We start from the raw sequence: 18,804 nt of genomic DNA, 5'->3' as shown, positions 1-18,804 counted from the left end.
TATATATTGTCTGTAGGGAGGCAAGAAAAAGTAGTCAGAGGATATTAAATTACCATTAATGTTAATAATTCCATGATGAAAAGAAAATGAACTTTTGAACATCTGAAGCAGGAAAAATATCAGATGGCTCTTTCTGTGAAACCCAAACAAAAAGTTAAATATTTCAAACTACAAAAATTGCTATAGTTATTTAAGATTTAAAAATAAAAGACGGATATATAAAAGCAAACAATAGAGAATCACATGTAAAACTAAAACTAACCATATGAATTCAGAATTGAGATGCGTATAAACAATATTTTTCTAGAATTTCATACGGATCTTAATTTTTTCAACTTTCTAATATTAGAATTCTTTAAATTTGCTTAGCAAAACTTTCTCCTTCTTGGGATACGTGGGTGGCTCAGCAGTTGAGCGCTTTTGCCTTCTGTTCAAGGCATGATCCTGGGATCAAGTCCGACATCAGGGTCCCCCCAGGGAGCCTACTTTTCCCTCTGCCTGTGTCGCTGCCTCTCTGTGTGTGTGTCTCATGAATAAATCAATAAATTCTTTAAAAATACTTTCTCTTTTTTCCCATCCTTAGTTATTTTTCCAAATTAGAAGTTTTAAACAAAGTCCTGAAACTATGCCATTATGGGGAGAATTATATTATAATGGCCTGGTATTTTAATATATGTAATCTAACTGTGTTACATATACTCCTATGTGCTAAATACAGGTGCCATATAGTCTGTAGGAACATCAGTTGTATAGTTCAAAGATTAATCCTACCACAAAAGCCAAACATTAAAACTACTTGTTAATTTACTTAAATTCTTAAACTAAATATTAAATTTCTTATCTGGTATCTTACTCTCACAGACAGAACCCATTCTGATAAACAGCTTGAATTATGTTTTGTTGCTCAAAGTGACTTGTTTTCCTTTTCTTATTATGTGAGTGAAACTGAGTGTTAAAATAGGATGTGCACAAAAATACTATTGTCTTACTTAGCTCCCTTTCTTTAGTTGTCTTAGTATCTAGTATAAATGAAGCGAGGTAGGCAAAGATCTTGCTATCATAATGCTTTTGTAATACTGTATTGATATTATAAAATACAAATAGTTTTAATGTTTAAGAATAATGTTAATCTCTCAAGACTCAATTACAAACCTTTGAATCATAGACTGAGTATAACAGATCTCCCTCCCTAATGAGAATGGGCTTCATTCAGAAACATCCTCACTGACACACTCAGAATAATGTTTGATCAAAAATCTAGACATTCCGTGGGTAAGTTGACACATTAAATTAACCATCATAATTCTATAAATAGTAGTCTGCATTGATGAAACACTCAGCAAATATGGTACGCTCATTTAGTAAGTTTAACAACAAAGTAAGTGTGAATTAAAAAATAAATATCAAACCTCTTGGGAAGGTACATAAAAGAAAGTGTTTACCTCGAAATTGGAAACGAAATAATTCCAAAATAAAACAATTTAAAATTAATCATTAAGCTTAACTAAATATTTCCCCATAATAGTGGATAATGAAGTATCATATATAGATCATTTAAACCAATATATTAATTTTTTATTTAGACTAAGTTACTATATTGCCAAACAATTTTAATATTCTCATCAGGAAGTTTCTCTGGAGCCATAACAAATTCTATCCTAAACTCTAATTGCTTGCTATAAATGTGATCATCATATCCATCATTTGAGTAATTTCTTTTTTTCAAATGCATAACCAAATTTGATAGATTTTTCTATGATCCACATTAGCTATTGAGTAGGTTTTACAACTGAACCAATCTTTTTCTCTCCTTCACTTTATCTCTCAGTGTCATTTACTATTTTTCTTTTCTTTCATTGGGGAGTAGATAGGAGAATGGAATATAAGGTCTTTTATCATATTGACATAATGATATAAACTCTCAGAGTTTACATACATGGCCTAATAGGCAACCACATTTTTAGACTTTTATATTTTTTTCTTAACCCATCATAAAAATTATGTCACTTATGAAAGGCAGTCACAGTGTTGAACAAAATGGAGTAGACCTGGAGACTTAGGTTTTTGTCTATACTTTGTCATTTATTGCACAGGAAACCAAAAAATTCACATAGCCTGTTTTCTCATCAGAATAATTTGACCTCCCACAAGATCACATTGGTGATGACTTAATGTGGCTGGATTTTTTTGACTTAATGTTTGTGAAAGTATGATGTACTGTATAAATGTAATGTATTATTATTTGTAGTACTGGTTGCATTACATTGCTGTAGGTGAGAGGGTTTTCAACCAGGGACATTGGCTACAATAAAAACACCATCCTCTCTCAATTGTTCATCTTAATCACAAAAGGGCTCTTCATTTAAATAGGCAGTTTAGCTTGGAATTTATGGTATTAGAGCTCCCTGAAGGGGCTGTCAAATAGTGGTTTTTGTATGAATAATTTTACTATTAAGCTAAGGCACTTCCAAAATAACTAAACTCTGAGTGGAGCTGAGGGAGTGATTAGATTCATCCAAGATCCCCCCAACTTATTTAGAGGCTGTTTTAAGCTGATTCAAGATTATCTCTTTATTGTACAAAATAAATTACCAACTAGACAAGTTTATCTCCATTTTGGAAGTATATTTTTTCACATTTAGAACTTGAGCCTTTTTTACTAAGAAAAATGTTGTAAATGATAACTGTGTTGTCATAGAAAAATATGCAACATTATAAATAAGAAAAATATAGTGGTATTTTCATGAAAAAATTGAAATACAGAGGCCTGAAATTTGATACTTCATAAAATATAACCCTGTGACAAAGAGAGAATTAAGTAATAATATATAATAATTGAAAGACAACCCCAACACCTCCCTCTCAAAAATAACTCCATCGGAATCCCTTTTAGATTGTCCTAAATTGGTATATTATCCATTGTAAAATATATATTTGCCTTGGTTAATAAAAGATCATGTTTTTCCATAAGAGAAGAGTTTTTCATTAATCTGTTTATCTCATCTCAAAGGAATTCGGTATGTTGCCCTCTCAAATGCACAAAGCTACCTTTCCCAGGTCTTCAACGTAGCCTCCACCTTGAAAATTTCCAACCTTCCTCTTAAGTTTTTTGGCTAAAGATCAACTCAAAATCAGTCACTTTTGGGGTCATAAGCTGTTGCTACCTACAACAGCTCGGAGAGAAAAAGCACTTGTATCAACTCGAACACTACCCATGTGGCCTGTGAAACAGTTAAGCCATTTTGTTGTGTTCAATAAATAATTCTCAGTGGAAACATTTGGCTCCTCAGCTTCAGAAGGTTCCCCTTACCCTCTTTCACAGGCAGCAATGACATCTATTTGTTATAAATGCATATATCTGTTTCTCTCATATTTTCTTAATTTCAACAATGTGAAATGCTTTCATATGCTTATTTTGTTAAGATATTTCTAAAGTAAAAGTTTCAGTAAAAGATCTTTCTTTTCTAGGAACACTTCATTGAGGTAATAAAGAACCAAGAATTCCTCCTGCTTCCAGCTAATGAAATTTCAAAACTTCTGTGCAGTGATGACATTAATGTGCCTGATGAAGAAACAATATTCCATGCTCTAATGCACTGGGTGGGGCATGATGTGCAGACTAGACAACAGGACCTAGCTATGCTGCTTTCTTATATCAGGCTGCCATTACTTCCACCACAGGTATGAAAATTTACCCAGGTAACATATAATTCTAAGCTACCACTAGGCATTAATCCATTCCTTTTTTGTATTATTTTATTCTGAGAATTTCTGTTAACTGGAATGTACATGGTTTCACAAAAAGACATATCCAGCCTTCAAATAGCACTATTTATGATGAAGAGAGAAAACAAGTATTAAAAAAAGTACAGATATTCCCTACATTTCAGCATACTCTTTAGTTTCAGTTTCCTCTCTCACCAAATAGCACTTGTAAGAAGCAGAAAGAAGAGAAAATGACTAGGTTCTTTTTTTCTTTTCCTGACCACCTTCTAGGTAAGCTGATAATAACCAGTATAGTAGCATCCCAGAGGAGACTTTAGCAAGGAGTTAGTCTAATCTGGTTAATAGTTATTAACATATTAATTAGCTGCTATATTGAAATCATAATATAGTAGCTTCAGATGCACTACAGAATCATTATAATGGCACCCTCATCATACACGCTATAGGATAATAGTATAAACTATTCTAAACACAAACACCCTTGTATATGGTTTGGGATTGACCTATCTCATACTGAGTTTTAGTAAGTGAAGTTTACTGAAGTTGGACTGCAGTCTCACTATATACTTCTACCATTGATGATTTTTTTCTGTAGCAAATTTATCAACAGAAGGTATCGATTGTATTCTATATATATGGATATATTGCACATACGCACGTTTCATATATTATATAGCCTGTGACTGATATCATCAAACATCATCCACATTGTAAGTAGGAGCTTCATCTAGATTTAGTGTATTAGTAGCTTCATAAATGTTAAAATTAATTCACTTTCAACAAACTGCTAATATTAAAAAACAGAATATTAATTTGCTAATGTTTTCTCTACTTTTTTTAACCTTTATGTGTTAATTAAATCCATGGAGCTACATATTTACTTTTAAGAATCTATCCACATGCAGTGAAAGAATCCTGACTGCCTTCTTGGGTATAGCAAATTTATTCAAAGGGCAAGGCAATAGTAACACCAAAAAGAGAAACATTAAAATATATGTGTAATTTTAGACCCAAGGTTCAGAATTTTTGGAAATTTTATGTTTGTGTGAATGTGTATACACTTATATGTATTATTCTCATGAGAGGTTCTAATATGATTTATTAGATTCTTTAAGGCAGTGCTACTCAAAATGGCCCTGAGCTAGCAGCATAGCATTGCCTGAAAGCTGGTTCTAAACTCTGTTTCCTAGGCCACCACCACAGACCTACTGAAACTATTTATGGCTGTGAGGCCAAGGAATCTGTGTTTTAATATGTTCTCCAGATGATTCTTAGATATGCATAAAAACTGAGACACAATGGTGTAAAGGATCAGAGGTCCTTAATTTTACACTGCTTTGTCTATATGATGTTATTTCAGCAAACTGCTTAGTTTGGCTTCTCTTACTTTATTGGAATAAGAAGAAATTTCCAGCACAAACACACAACCAATGGTCTTTGGCCTCCCACCCCTGAGTATGTCTTAGGTCTAAAGTGTGGACTTCTGTGAACTTTTCCTAATAATGTTAGTGATGGGTAATATCATACAAAAAATAGACCTTCCAATATAATTTTAATAGTGACTTTAACAAATATTCTAGAAATGAAATATATGAAGAGAATGATGGTAAATGCCTGAAGAATATTTTGAAAAAAAGTTACGTAGCCCAGTTTTCAAATAAATTTTCAGCAACATATGCATTAAGGAAATGCCTGGGGTCTCACCAGCCAAGTCAAATAGTAATCCATAAGAGATTACAGGTGGAATGAAAACTAAGCTAGGGTTAAGTACTGCAGAACAGGAAACCTCAGGGAAGTTTTATGTGAAGAGATTAGCATTTCCACTCCAACAAACTGCTTACAATTCCTTTCAGTGTCCTATGATACTGTAGACCCAAAACTCCAATGAACCAATATAAATGGCCCTTGGTAAAATTCTGAAACAGGCTCTTGAGTCTCCTCAGCTCACCTCAGGAAAAATATTTTACTTAGATTTTATCCCATTCAATTGAGGTCTTATTGTCTTCCAGGCAATGATGGTCATAAAGCATTTATCATCTAATATTATCTAATTATTAACACATATTCTTTTCTGATATACACATGTACAAGTATAGATAAAAAACATCCACTTTCAAAATACTTATAAAAGTGACTTAATGATAAAGATGCAGTTCTTTATAGGTGATTTTACTTTATTTTAACTGGTCATGTTTATACCAACTTCTCTTAGTTCACCAATAACTGCTTGATTAGTTACATGCAGTAGACTGAAAGATGCCTACTTTGTGTAGACATAGCCAGTCCCTTGAAGGGGACCCATTTTATGAGTGTCTTTTCACTCTCACTTCTTGTTATTCTATGAGTATCTATTGAAAAAATATATATCAAATAAATATGAACAGATCAGTAGCTACTACCATGAGATCTTTAACCATTTTACATCATAAGTGGACATAAAAATGTTACTAAGCAATTTAAAATGCAAACACTTTTACATTTGGATTAGCTCACGTTTTCTCCAAAGTTATATAAGCAAAAATATGCTCTTTTTAGTGGTGGATTCTTTACTTCATATACCATGAATCATTACTTTTCAGTTACTGGTGGATCTTGAAAATAGCTCCATGTTTACTGGTGATCTTGAATGTCAGAAGCTCCTAATGGAAGCTATGAAGTATCATCTCTTACCTGAGAAAAGACCTATGATGCAAAGCCCTCGGACAAAGCCTAGAAAATCAACTGTAGGGGCACTTTATGCTGTGGGAGGCATGGATTCTATGAAAGGTAACAATAATGATTAGAAAGTAATATTCAAAAAAGAAGACATATTGTCAACACCCCCAAGTTTTGAAGATGGCATTAAAGGCATATTTAAATTTGTGCATGTAAAACTCAATTTCATAAATAGCATACTTTATGAAATTTTGCAAATTTCTTTTTTTACCTTATGGGATATAATCCTTTAATTAATGTTACCTCTTACTAGGTACTTTTATTTTATGGCAGCAATTTTTAAATTTGAGTACGTGCTTTGCAATGTAAGATGTTTTCAGGGAAAACTTACTTCAGGTTTATCATAATTGGAAGGGTTTAGCAAATTTGTATAGAAAGCATATTTGTTGTTAGAAATAGAAGAGGGGCTTTGCTCCAAGTTCCTGTTAGATGCTCAAGGACTCATTACAAAGAATCTTGATGTATTGATGTTACGAAATAAAAAACTAGTTCCAAACTCAGGTTTGGCTGCTTTCCGTGTGAAAATCAATATCCAGAGACAAGTAATGGTGGGAAAAGAAAGAATTGCTTTATTCAGAAAGTTACAATGTAGGAAGATGGTGGACTAATGTCTCCAAGACCACCTTTCCAGTCAAGATGAACCCAGAGGGTTTTAAAGGAGAAGGTTTGGGAAATGGTTGGGACTGAGTGCAGGAGAAGCTGGTGCTCAGGCAGTTAATCATATGTCAACATGACCTTGAACAGACTTGCTGGCATCAGTGGCAGCTATTTTCAAATGTGATCAGGCCTTATCTTTTGGGATAGTCTGGTTCTTCATTCCTTAAGGCCAATGATCTACAAAATCTCAAGGAAAATAGGTTGACTCTATTATAAACAAAGGGACACAGGTCAATAAACAAGGAGTGCATAATCTTGAAGTAATTTAACCCTTAAGACCAGCAGGAGTGCTATTATAAATCCCTGTTGTCAATCCTTCATTCCTTTCTATGGGATATAGGTAGAAGTCCATCTTCTGTAACTGCTCCAAACTGAATTAGGACAGACTATGGCTTTGGAATGGAAAAATTTGATATAGTGCAGGACGTAGTTTTTGCTACCTTGTTCTCATGGAGGGAGTATAGAGGTGGTTTCTTATCCCGTAGCTTGCATATTTTTCTACATTGTTTGACACTACATGGCATCATTAACTTTATCCCATAGTCTAAGGACTAGTAACAATAGAATTAAGTCAAATTTTATCATTCCCTCTAAAATTGATCTGATACCAAAATAATAGATCAGTATAAAAGAAAAAGAGATCAGTAAACCAGTCCCAGCCACCTTGGAAAAATGAAATGTTGTGAGCAAAGGCCTATTGCAGCCAAGTGGCTTGCTGCCTGATTTTGTCCCTCTGGGTTCTTACTTCTAAGGAGGAGTTAATATAGGTACAGAAAGTGGTATTAGCTATTATATAGACTCTGGCTTGTGCAGCAAGCAATTAAGAAATTAATAAGAGGCAATTCTATGGAAACAAAAACAAAGGTTAATTCTTGGAGCAAATTGTAAACCCAATATCAGAGTCCCAAATGCTCCCAATGAGAGGACATTTAGATGTCAGGCTCAAAGCATCCTCAGATGGAGTGGGAGTAAGCACTGGCAATCTGGTAGATTTTTATGGTTTGTAGTCCAAATGTCTCTGGTGGTTTTTTTGAGTGGCCCATAGAGCAACAGGCATGAAGATTGACTATATATGAGCTATTGTGCCAATTTCACTGAAGTTTCTCTTGAGTTGTCTAGCTTCAATTTACAGGGCTTCAAGAAAAAAGGCAGTTTTAGTTCTTAATTAATTTTAAGACAAGAGAATAGGAGAAGATTGGAAACCTTACTTTGGAGAGTCACAGACAAATATTGGAAGAAACCAGAACTTAGTTCCAGCCCAGGTTTATAAGCAAATAACAAACTCTCAAAGATAATTATTCAGACCTAGAATCTACATCTATGAAAGTGTGTTATTGAAATATAATTTTTCTCTCTAAAGTCACCCTCATTCCTGTCAAAGATAGTCAAATGAAGACTGATTTGTTTGTAAGATAAGTTTAGTTTTAATAAATTTAATTAACATTTTACGTGATTATTTACATAAATACAGCAAGAATAGTGATTGACAATAGAGATTTTAAAACCTGCTTTGCCAGAAGTTTTTACAAGGAATTTTAAATTAAACTTCCAATAGCCTCTCAAGGCCAGAAGCCAGGTCAAATATATGCCATCAGATTTGCCTACAATACCTGCAGATTTGGCTGAATTCTTCTCTTCCTGAGGTCTTGGAAATATATTGAGGTTCCTGCATCTTCCGGGAAGTGACATTTCTGACTCACCTGGTATGACTGCTGGGAACTCTTTAAGCAAGGTACCAGGCCAACATCTCCAAGGGACTTTATTGGTTCCATATAGTTCACCTGAGTTCCTTAAAATGATCTAGTTATAACTGAATCTTTGCGTGTCTTTCTTAAATATGGCATTCCACTTAAAGCCTTGGTAAAATAACCGATGTTTCCAATGGTGTCTTGTTAAAAGAGCATCAATTTTCATTGAATATATGCAAATAATGATAATTGCCATGAAAGAAAGAATACTGATTGACAGTTTCCAAATTCCTCAGGGATCAGGTAAGGAAAAATTAAGTATTTCAGTTTGTTTACAAAAGAATATTTTCATCAAATTTCTATAAGTCATAGATATCTTAAGAGAAAAAGCTTTCTTAAATTTGGGAGAGCAAACATTAGAGAAACAGCAATGTTTTAAATAAGAATTATAAAAATATAATCATCTTTTAAAATTTATTTAGTCCCATGTTTTTAATTCTTGTTCTGTTTGGATGCAGTTTTTCCATTAGTTCTGGAAATTGTTAGTTTAGTTTTATGATCTTGAAAGTATCAGACTTGTGTCTGTCAAAAATCCTTTTCATGAATCTCCTTGAAGTTGAAATGTATTTTGCAAGAGCATCAGAATAACTGAAAATGACAAAAGACTCAAAAATCGCCATGTTTGGGGGATCCCTGGGTGGCTCAGCGGATTGGCGCCTGCCTTTGGCCCTGGGGTACAGTCCTGGAGTCCTGGGATCGAGTTCCGCATAGGGCTCCCGGCATGGAGCCTGCTTCTTTTTCTGCCTGTGTCTCTGCTTCTTTCTCTCTCTCTCTCTCTCTCTCTCTGTGTGTGTGTTTGTGTGTGTGTGTCTATCATGAATGAATAAATAAATCTTTAAAAAAATTCTTTAAAAAAATTGCCATGTTTAAAAATCTGATAAGACTTTATTATAATGTGGTTGACAAGGAAATCCAGTTATTTCTGTGGCACACAATGTTTTACTAATTAGAATTACATGTAATGACATTATATCAGGACATATTAAAACTTTAAGAATTTTACATAACTTTTAGAATCATCGTAACATCTACACACATAATATAACCTCATAAAATTAATCATTGTTTGACAATGCTTCCAATGTAACTTAACATACCAAATAAACAAACCTAATTAGTCAAGATTATTTAGAATTTGAATTTTTAGGAAGTTTGTTAAGAACCTCAGAAGATTCTAAATGGTATGCCTAAATAGGATCATAGGTCACTATAAAATTTTAATACTTTATCATGTATTTAACCAAGGTGACAATAAAAGATCCCAAAGGCAAAAACAGAGGGTTACTTGGTTGTTAGCAAAACAGCTTCTTTAAATATTGAGAAGATTTAGTAATCAAAGACCTAATAAAAACAGAGAAACCTTGTTTTTCTGGGCAGATAAAGATAAAATAGCTTGTTTATAATTTCTTATCAAGAACAGACCAAATATAAAAGAAGCTTTTGTCTTTTTAACAAAGTTAAGCCAATTTCCAGAGAAAAAAACAAATTCCAATCTTATATCAGGATATTTTAAAAATTCATTTCTTCCAATCTTAGTGAGTCCTGACCATGCATAGTTTTTCCCAAAGATTCCCCTTTATAACCTTCCTACAATTTCTTTTTTAACTCAAATTATTTCATAAGCCTCACCTCTCTATAAATAGCCAATCTCATTTTGGGAAAAAATACTTTCTTTCCCCCAACAAAAATGCATTTTATTCCTCATACCTTTCTTATACATCTCCTGTTTTCCTATATACAGTTACTTTCCTTATCATTTCCAGCAGTCTCAATTCCATTCATCAGAACTTTAACTCTTAGAAGCCTTTCTCCAGTGAAAACTCAGTAGTAACCAACAAATTGTGAACTATTAGACCAGAATTATTTAGGTTGGTATATTTGTGAATACATTTTATATTTTATAGGAATGTGATTTTTTATAGTACAACTTTTTAATAAAGCATAAGACATAGTTATTAGCAGACCCAAGTATATTTAGTTTTCTGTAATAAGAAGCCCAAATCAGATAAACCTGTATTTAGTAATTAATGTTAAACAATTAACATATTTTTTATTATTTTGTAAAGATTTGAATATCCTAAGAAACTAAGCCAATTTATTATTTAACCTAACAAAACTTCAAAGTTTCAGGTTACTGAATATTTTGGAAGCTATTTAAAATTTTATTTGTACACCCTTTTATCTATTCAACCTACTTATTGTCAACATTTACCCACGTAAACTTCATTAGATAAAAATCAGTCATTATTTTAGGTCATTTTGTCAACAAATTGCAACAATTACAACGTGAATTTAATAAATTCAGGTAGAATAAAAGCTAATTATCTGTATTATATTTGATGATGATAACTCCAAAAGATATGTCTATTTTATTTATTTATTTATTTTTTAAAGATTTTATTTATTTATTCATGAGACACACACAGAGAGAGGCAGAGATATAGGAGATGTTTGGAAATACACAGTCACCATATCTGGGCAAGGTGGATGACTGTTGGGTAGTGGCTGAATGGGAGGTAGAGTTGGACCAGAATTCCAAGGATGTTCCTGTCTTTTTTTTAAGATTTTTTTTTATTTATTCAAAAGAGACACAGAGAGAGGCAGAGACACAGGCAGAGGGAGAAGCAGGCTCTCTGCAGCGGGTCCAATGTGGGACTGGAACCCCAGACCCCAGGATCATGCCCTGAGCCAAAGGCAGACACTCAACCACTGAGTCACCCAGGTGTCCTGATGTGTCTATTTTAATGAAGCCATCAATCTTGATTAGCTTTAATAAAAAAATACATCACACCTTTGTCCAGTAAAAGGTCAATTAATTTTTTCCCCACTGTCAATTTTATCGGGGGTTCTTGTGGGGAAATCTGAATTGGGCAGTTTAAGTCCAGGGGAGCCTTTGGGCCCCTTCCTGCTGATTTAGGAGTTGTTCCAGTTTGAATCTCATAAGAAGGTGGCTGAACAGCTTAGGGTGCTTTTTTTCTTCAATAGTGAGGATAGAAGGAGCAGGAGTCAATGAAGCTGAAGGTACCAAGGATGGTATAGGAGCCACTGAGTGAGAGGTATCCATTGTGGTAGAATAAAAGGAGGAGGGGGAAGGCCGAGGAAGAGACAGTAGGGGTGCTGCTGGCAAGGCCAGAGGCAGATTTTAAGTTTGGACTAACATTTCTCCATCTCTATTTCCTGTCTTTCTCTCCTGTTCTCTGCCTTTCAGCTTTCTGGTGGAGGTGGAGAAGCCGGGAGTGGGTAGGGCATTGGTTTTGATGTTTGTGTTTGGGCAGGTGGAGCTTGGATCTCCAGTATCTGACTGTATTCCTTCTCCTTTTCTTTATTATTCTGATTATTGGAAAAAAGGTCAGGTATCTTAGATTTTTGTCCTCTTTATCTCTCTGCACCATCAATTGGGTCCCTTCCTGTGAGGCATCTTTATTATGAAGTAATATAAAAGCCTGAATGTGGGGAATTTCATCCCATTTATCTGATCTCTGACAAAATAACTCTGATTTACAAAATGATATAATAATTTAGGCATTCACTTAATGGTGTTTTACTTTCAAGCTCAAAACATACATATTCCCAGAAGCATTAACAATAAAATACCATTTTTTAGGATAAGAAATCACTCCAGTGTGTGATTTTTTTAAAAGATTTTATTTATTTATTCATGAGAGACACACAGAGAGAGGAAGAGACACAGGCAGAGGGAGAAGCAAGCTCCATGCAGAAGCCTGAAATGGGACTAGATCCCGGGACCCCAGGATCACACCCTAGGCCAAAGGCAGGCGCTAAACCACTGAGCCACCCAGGTATCCCCACTCCAGTGTGTATTATTCCATCCTAAAACAGACAAAGTACTTCTGAGACAGAGAAATTCCTTTCCTTCAAGGACAGATTGGTATGGAGTCACTTATGAGCCAATTCTCTTACCACTGGTACCAGAGATTGCCCCATAAAGGTTGAAATGGCTAAAAGCCTAGATGGCATAGAAAAAGGACTCCTGGATGCATGCCAGTGAACTGACTTGATCTGATATCTCAGCTCAAACAGATAAACAGATGCATGCTTCCTCTCCACCAACAAAAACCACAGTAGGCAGTCCATACCAGTTTGGAGAAGACAGGGAGCCTCCTTGAAACAAAAGGAGTTTGGGCAGCTGCTTGAGGAAATCTGTCAAAGTCTCCCACCCAAGGCTCACTAACCATGAGCAGATGGCTCCAACTATCATAGCCACTGGCTTGGGAAATAAATGCATACGTCCTGGCACTGTCTGAGCCAACTGCTCCACCCCAGGAATCCCAAGGGGGTGGCGGCTGGACATATTGGAAGCACAAATCTTGACTAGTTCATCAAAATCTCTTACCAGATAAAGAACCATTTCCAAACACTTTTGGCCACTCATCACTTAAAAAAAAAACTATATTTGAGAGAAAAGTAATGGTGGGAAGGGAAAATTGCTTTATTCAGGAAGCTAGAAACTTGGGAAGATAGTGGACTAATGTCCCTAAGACCATCTTCCCAGTCCAGTTGAAGCCACAGAGTTTTAATAAGGAAGTGTGGGAAATAGAGGGCTATGTGCTGGAAAAGCTGGTGCTCAAGCAGTTAATTGCATGTCAACATGAACTTGAACAGACTTGCTGGCATCAGAGGCAGCTGTTTTCAAATGTGGTCAGGCCTTATCTTTTCAGAAAGTATGGCCCTTCAACCCTCAAGGTCAATGGTCTGCAAAAACTCAAGGAAAGTGGGTTGGTTTTAGGACTCAAACTAGCAAACAATAAATGCATAAGCTTGAAATAAGTTAACCATTAAGACCAATTGGAAAGCTATTAATATTGATGAAAGATCGGAAATTTAAACCTGGAATAAGGTAATGATTTCACAAAAGAATTTTTTAATTTATTATTTATTTATTTATTTATTTATTTATTTATTTATTTAATTCTTTTATTGGAGTTCAAATTGCCAACATATACCATATCACCCAATGCTCATCCCATTACGTGCCCCCTCAGTGCCTGTCACCCAGTCACCCCAAGCCCCTGCCCACCTCCCCTTCCTCTAACCTTTGTTTGTTTCCCAGAGTTAAGAGCCTCTCATATTCTGTTACCCTCACTGATATTTTCACTCATTTTCCCTCCTTTCCCTTTATTCCCTTTCACTATTTTTTATATTCCCGAAATGAATGAGACCATATAATGTTTGTCCTTCTCCGACTGACTTATTTCACTCAGCATATTACCCTCCAGTTCCATCCACGTTGAAGCAAATGGTGTGTATTTGTCATTTCTAATGGCTGAGTAATATTACATTCTATACATACACCACACCTTCTTTATCCATTCATCTTTCGAAGGACAATGAGGGTCCTTCCACAGTTTGGCTATTGTGGATATTGCTGCTATAAACATCGGGGTGCAGGTGTCCCGGCGTTTCATTGCATCTGTATCTTTGGGGTAAATCCCCAGCAGTGCAATTGTGGGTCGAAGGGTAGTTCTATTTTTAACTCTTGAGGAGCCTCCACAGGTTTTCCAGAGTGGTTGCACCAGTTCACATTGCCACTGACAGTGCAAGAGGGTTCCCCTTTCTCCACATCCTCTGCAACATGTGTTGTTTCCTGTCTTGTTAATTTTCACCATTCTCAACTAGTGTGAGGTGGTATCTCATTATGGTTTTGATTTGTATTTCCCTGATGGCTAGTGATGCGGATCTGATAGGTCAGTTGCAAATATCTTCTCCCTTTCTGTAGGTTGCAAATATCTTCTTCCTTTCTGTAGGTTGCTGACTGTTTCTTTTGCTTTGCAAAAGCTTTTTATCTTGATGAAGTCCCAATAATTCATTTTTGCTTTTGTTTCCCTTGCCTTCATAGATGTATCTTGCAAGAAGTTGCTGTGGCCAAGTTCAAAAAAGGTGTTACCTTGTGTTCTCCTCTAGAATTTTGATGGATGCTTGTCTCACATTTAGGTCTTTCATCCATTTTGAGTTTATCTTTGTGTATGGTGAAAGAGCATGGTCTAGTTTCATTCTTCTGCATGTGGATGTCCAATTTTCCCAGCACCATTTATTGAAGAGACTGTCTTTCTTCCAGTGGATAGTCTTTCCTGCTTTGTCGAATATCAGTTGGCCATAAACTTGAGGGTCCACTTCTGGACTCTCTATTCTGCTCCATTAATCTATATGTCTGTTTTTGTGCCAGTACCACACTGTCTTGATGATCACAGCTTTGTAGAATAACCTGAAATCTGGCATTGTGATGCTCCCAGCTCTGGCTTTCTTTTTCAATATTCCCCTGGCTTTTCAGTGTCCTTTCTGATTCCACACAAATCTTAAGATGATTTGTTCCAACTCTCAAAGAAAGTCCATGGTATTTTGATAAGGACTGCTTTAAATGTGTAAATTGCCCTGGGTAGCATTGACATTTTCACAATATTAATTCTTCCAATCCATGAGCACGGAATATTTTTCCATCTCTTTGTGTCTTCCTCAATTTCTTTCAGATGTGTTCTGTAGTTTTTAGGGTATAGATCCTTTACCTCTTTGGTTAGGTTTATTCCTAGGTATCTTATGCTTTTGGGTGCAATTGTAAATGGGATTGACTCCTTAATTTCTCTTTCTTCAGTCTCATTGTTAGTGTATAGAAATGCTACTGAAATCTAGGCATTGTTTTTGTATCCTGCCATACTGTCGAATTGCTGTATGAGTTCTAGCAAACTTGGAGTGGAGTCTTTTGGGTCTTCTATGCACAGTCTCATGTCATCGGGGAAGAGGGAGAGTTTGACTTCTTTGCCAACTTGAATGCCTTTTAATTCCTTTTGTTGTCTGATTGCTGAGGCTAGGGAGTCTAGTACTATGTTGAATAGCAGTGGTGAGAGTGAACATCCCTGTCGTGTTCCTGATATAATGGAAAGGCTCCCAGTGTTTCCCATTGAGGACGGTAATAGCTGTGGGCTTTTTGTAGATGGGTTTTAGGATGCTGAGGAATGTTCCCTCTATCCCTACACTCTGAAGAGTTTTGATCAGGAATGGATGCTGTATTTTGCCAAATACTTTTCTGCATCTACTGAGAGGATCATGTGATTCTAGTTTTTTCTCTGGTTGATATGATTTATCACATTGATTGCTTTATGAGTGTTGAACCAGCCTTGCATCCTGGGGATAAATCACACTTGGTCATGGTGAATAATCTTCTTAATATACTGATAAATCCTATTGGCTAGTATCTTGTTGAGAATGTTTGCATCTGTGTTCATCAGGAATATTGGTCTATAATTCTCCTTTTTGGTGGGGTCTTTGTCTGCTTTTGGAATTAAAGTGATGCTGGCCTCATAGAACAAGTTTGGAAGTACTCCATCTCTTTCTATCTTTCTGAACAGCTTTTGCAGAATATATATTGTTTCTTCTTTAAAAATTTCATAGAATTTCCCTGGGAAGCCATCTGGTCCCCGAGTTTTGTGTCTTGGGAGGTTTTTGATGACTACATCAATTTCCTCCCTGGTGATTGGCCTGTTCAGGTCTTCTATTTCTTCCAGTTCCAGTTTTGGTAGTTTGTGGTTTTCCTGAAATGCGTCCATTTCTTCTAGATTGCCTAATTTATTGGCATATTGCTGGTCATATGTTTTTAACATCGTTTGTATTTACTTGGTGTTGGTGTGATCTCTCCTTTTTCATTTGTAATTTTATGAATTAGTGTCCTTTCTCTTTTGTTTTTAATAAGGCTGGCTAATGGTTTATCTATTTATTAATTCTTTCAAAGAACTGACTCCTGGTTTTGTTGATCTGTTCCACAGTTCTTCTGATCGCTATTTCATTGAGTTCTGCTCAAATCTTTCTTAAGTCCCTTCTTCTTCTTGGTGTAGGTTTTATTTGCTGTTCTTTCTCCAGTTCCTTTAGGTGCAAGGTTAGCTTTTTATTTGAGTTTTTTTCCAGTTTTTTGAGGGATGCTTCTATTGAGATGTATTTTCCTCTCAGGACTGGTTTTGCTGTATCCCAAAGATTTTGAACAGTTTTTTCTTCATTCTCATTAGTTTCCATGAATCTTTTTAATTCTTCTCTAATATCTGGTTGACCCATTCATCTTTTGCAGGATGCTCTTTAAGTCTACGTTTTTGAGGTTCTTCCAAATTTCTTCTTGTGATTGAGTTCTAGTTTCAAATCATTATGGGCTGAAAATATGCAAGGGACAATCCCAGTGTTTGGGTATTGTTTGAGACCTGATCTGTGATCCAGGATGTGGTCTATTCTGGAAAAAGTTCCATGTGCACTTGAGAAGAATGTGTATTCAGTTGCATTTGGATGGAAAGTTCTGTAAATATCTGTGAAATCCATCTGGTCGAGTGTATCATTTAAAGCTCTTGTTTTTTGGAGATTTTGTGCTTAGAATATCTGTCATTTACAGAAAGCGCCATGTTGAGGTCTCCCAGTCTTCGTGTATTCTTATCTAAGTATGTCTTAAAATTGGTTATTAATTGTGATATACTTCGCAGGTCCCACATTAGGTGCATTAATATTGATGATTGTTAGGTCCTTTTTTTGGATAGATCCTTTAAATATGATATAGTGTTCCTCTTCATTTCTTATCACAGTCTTTGAGATAAAGTTTAATTTTTCTGATATGAGGATGGCTACCCCTGCTCACTTTTGAGGACCATTTGAATGGTAAATGGTTCTCCAAACTTTCATTTTCAGGGCATAGGTGTCCTTAGTTCTAAAATGAGTGTCTTGTAGATAGCAAATAGGTGGGTATTGCTTTTTTATTCAGTCTGAAACCATTTGCCTTTTGATGGGATCATTTAGCTCATTCATGTTCAGAGTTACTATTGAAAGATATGAGTTTTATGTCATCATGATACCTATTCAGTCCCTGTTTTTGTGGATTATTTCCTTGGGCTTCCTCTTTCTTTTACAGTGTCCCCCTTAATATTTCTTGGAGAGCTGGTTTGGTGGTCACACATTCTTTCAGTTCCTGCCTATCTTGGAAGCTCTTTATCTCTCCTTCTAATCTGAATGAGAGCCTTGCTGGATAGAGTATTCTTGGCTGCATGTTCTTCTCATTTTGAATATATCCTGCCACCCCTTTCTGGTCTGCCAGGTCTCTGTGGAGAGGTCTGCTGTTAACCTAATACTTCTCTGCATATAGTTTTGGGATCTCTTGTCTCTTGCTGCTTTAAGGATTTTCTCTTTATCTTTGCAATTTGCAAGTTTCACTCTTAAATGTCAGGGTGTTGTATGGTTTTTATTGATTTTAGGGGGGGATCTCTCTATTTCCTGGATCTGAACACCTGTTTCCCTTCCCAAGTTAGGGAAATTCTCATGTTTTGTTCAAATACACTTTCTGGTCCTCTCTCCCTTTCGAAGCCCTCTAGAACCCCAGTTAAACGTAGAGTTTTCCTTCTGAGGCTGTAATTTATTTCCCTTAACCTTTACTCGTGATCTTTTAATTTTCTCTTTTTTTCCCCAGCTTCCTTCCTTGCCATCAACTTGTCTTCTATGTCACTCACTCGTTCTTTTACCTCATTAAACCTTGTCTTAGGACCTCCAGGTTGGATTGCATCTCATTTAATTGTTTTTGAATTTTGGCCTGATTAGATCTAAATTCTGCAGTCATGAAGTCTTTTGAATCCTTTATGCTTTTTTCTAGATCCACCAGTAGCTTTATAATTGTGCTTCTGAATTGGTTTTCTCTCCTTGAATTGTAATCCAAATTCTGTAACTCTGTGGTAGAGAGTATGGTTTCTGATTCTTTCTTTTGTGGGGAGTTCTTCTTTCTAGTCATTTTCCTCAGTGCAGAGTGGCTAAAAACAAGTAGTACTGGAAAATGAAGAAAAAAAAAGAGAAAAAGAGGGGAAAAAAAACAAAGAACAAAGAACAAGAATAATAACAACAATAAAAAATAAGGAGGGATATCCTGTGATTCTATATACTGTATGTCCCTCGACTTCCCCTGGAGCTTTCCAGTGCTGCTTGGTCAAGA

General features: G+C 35.6%; 1 protein-coding gene across 2 annotated transcripts in view; it reads left to right on the top strand.

The window, feature by feature from the left end:
• The window catches only part of KLHL4 (kelch like family member 4), a 155,459-nt gene that overhangs the window by 87,713 nt on the left and 48,942 nt on the right, over nt 1–18,804 (top strand). For both annotated transcript variants that reach the window (XM_072815499.1, XM_072815498.1), the window contains exons 5-6: nt 3,469–3,681; nt 6,306–6,492. In XM_072815499.1, the coding sequence (XP_072671600.1) occupies nt 3,469–3,681; nt 6,306–6,492 (400 nt within the window). The remainder of the gene's footprint in view (nt 1–3,468; nt 3,682–6,305; nt 6,493–18,804) is intronic.

Source organism: Canis lupus, chromosome X, assembly GCF_048164855.1.
Source record: "Canis lupus baileyi chromosome X, mCanLup2.hap1, whole genome shotgun sequence".
In the NCBI taxonomy this organism is placed as follows: domain Eukaryota; kingdom Metazoa; phylum Chordata; class Mammalia; order Carnivora; family Canidae; genus Canis; species Canis lupus.
The sequence above is the reverse complement of the archived record's forward strand: the minus strand, read 5'-3'. Positions and strand labels throughout refer to the sequence as shown.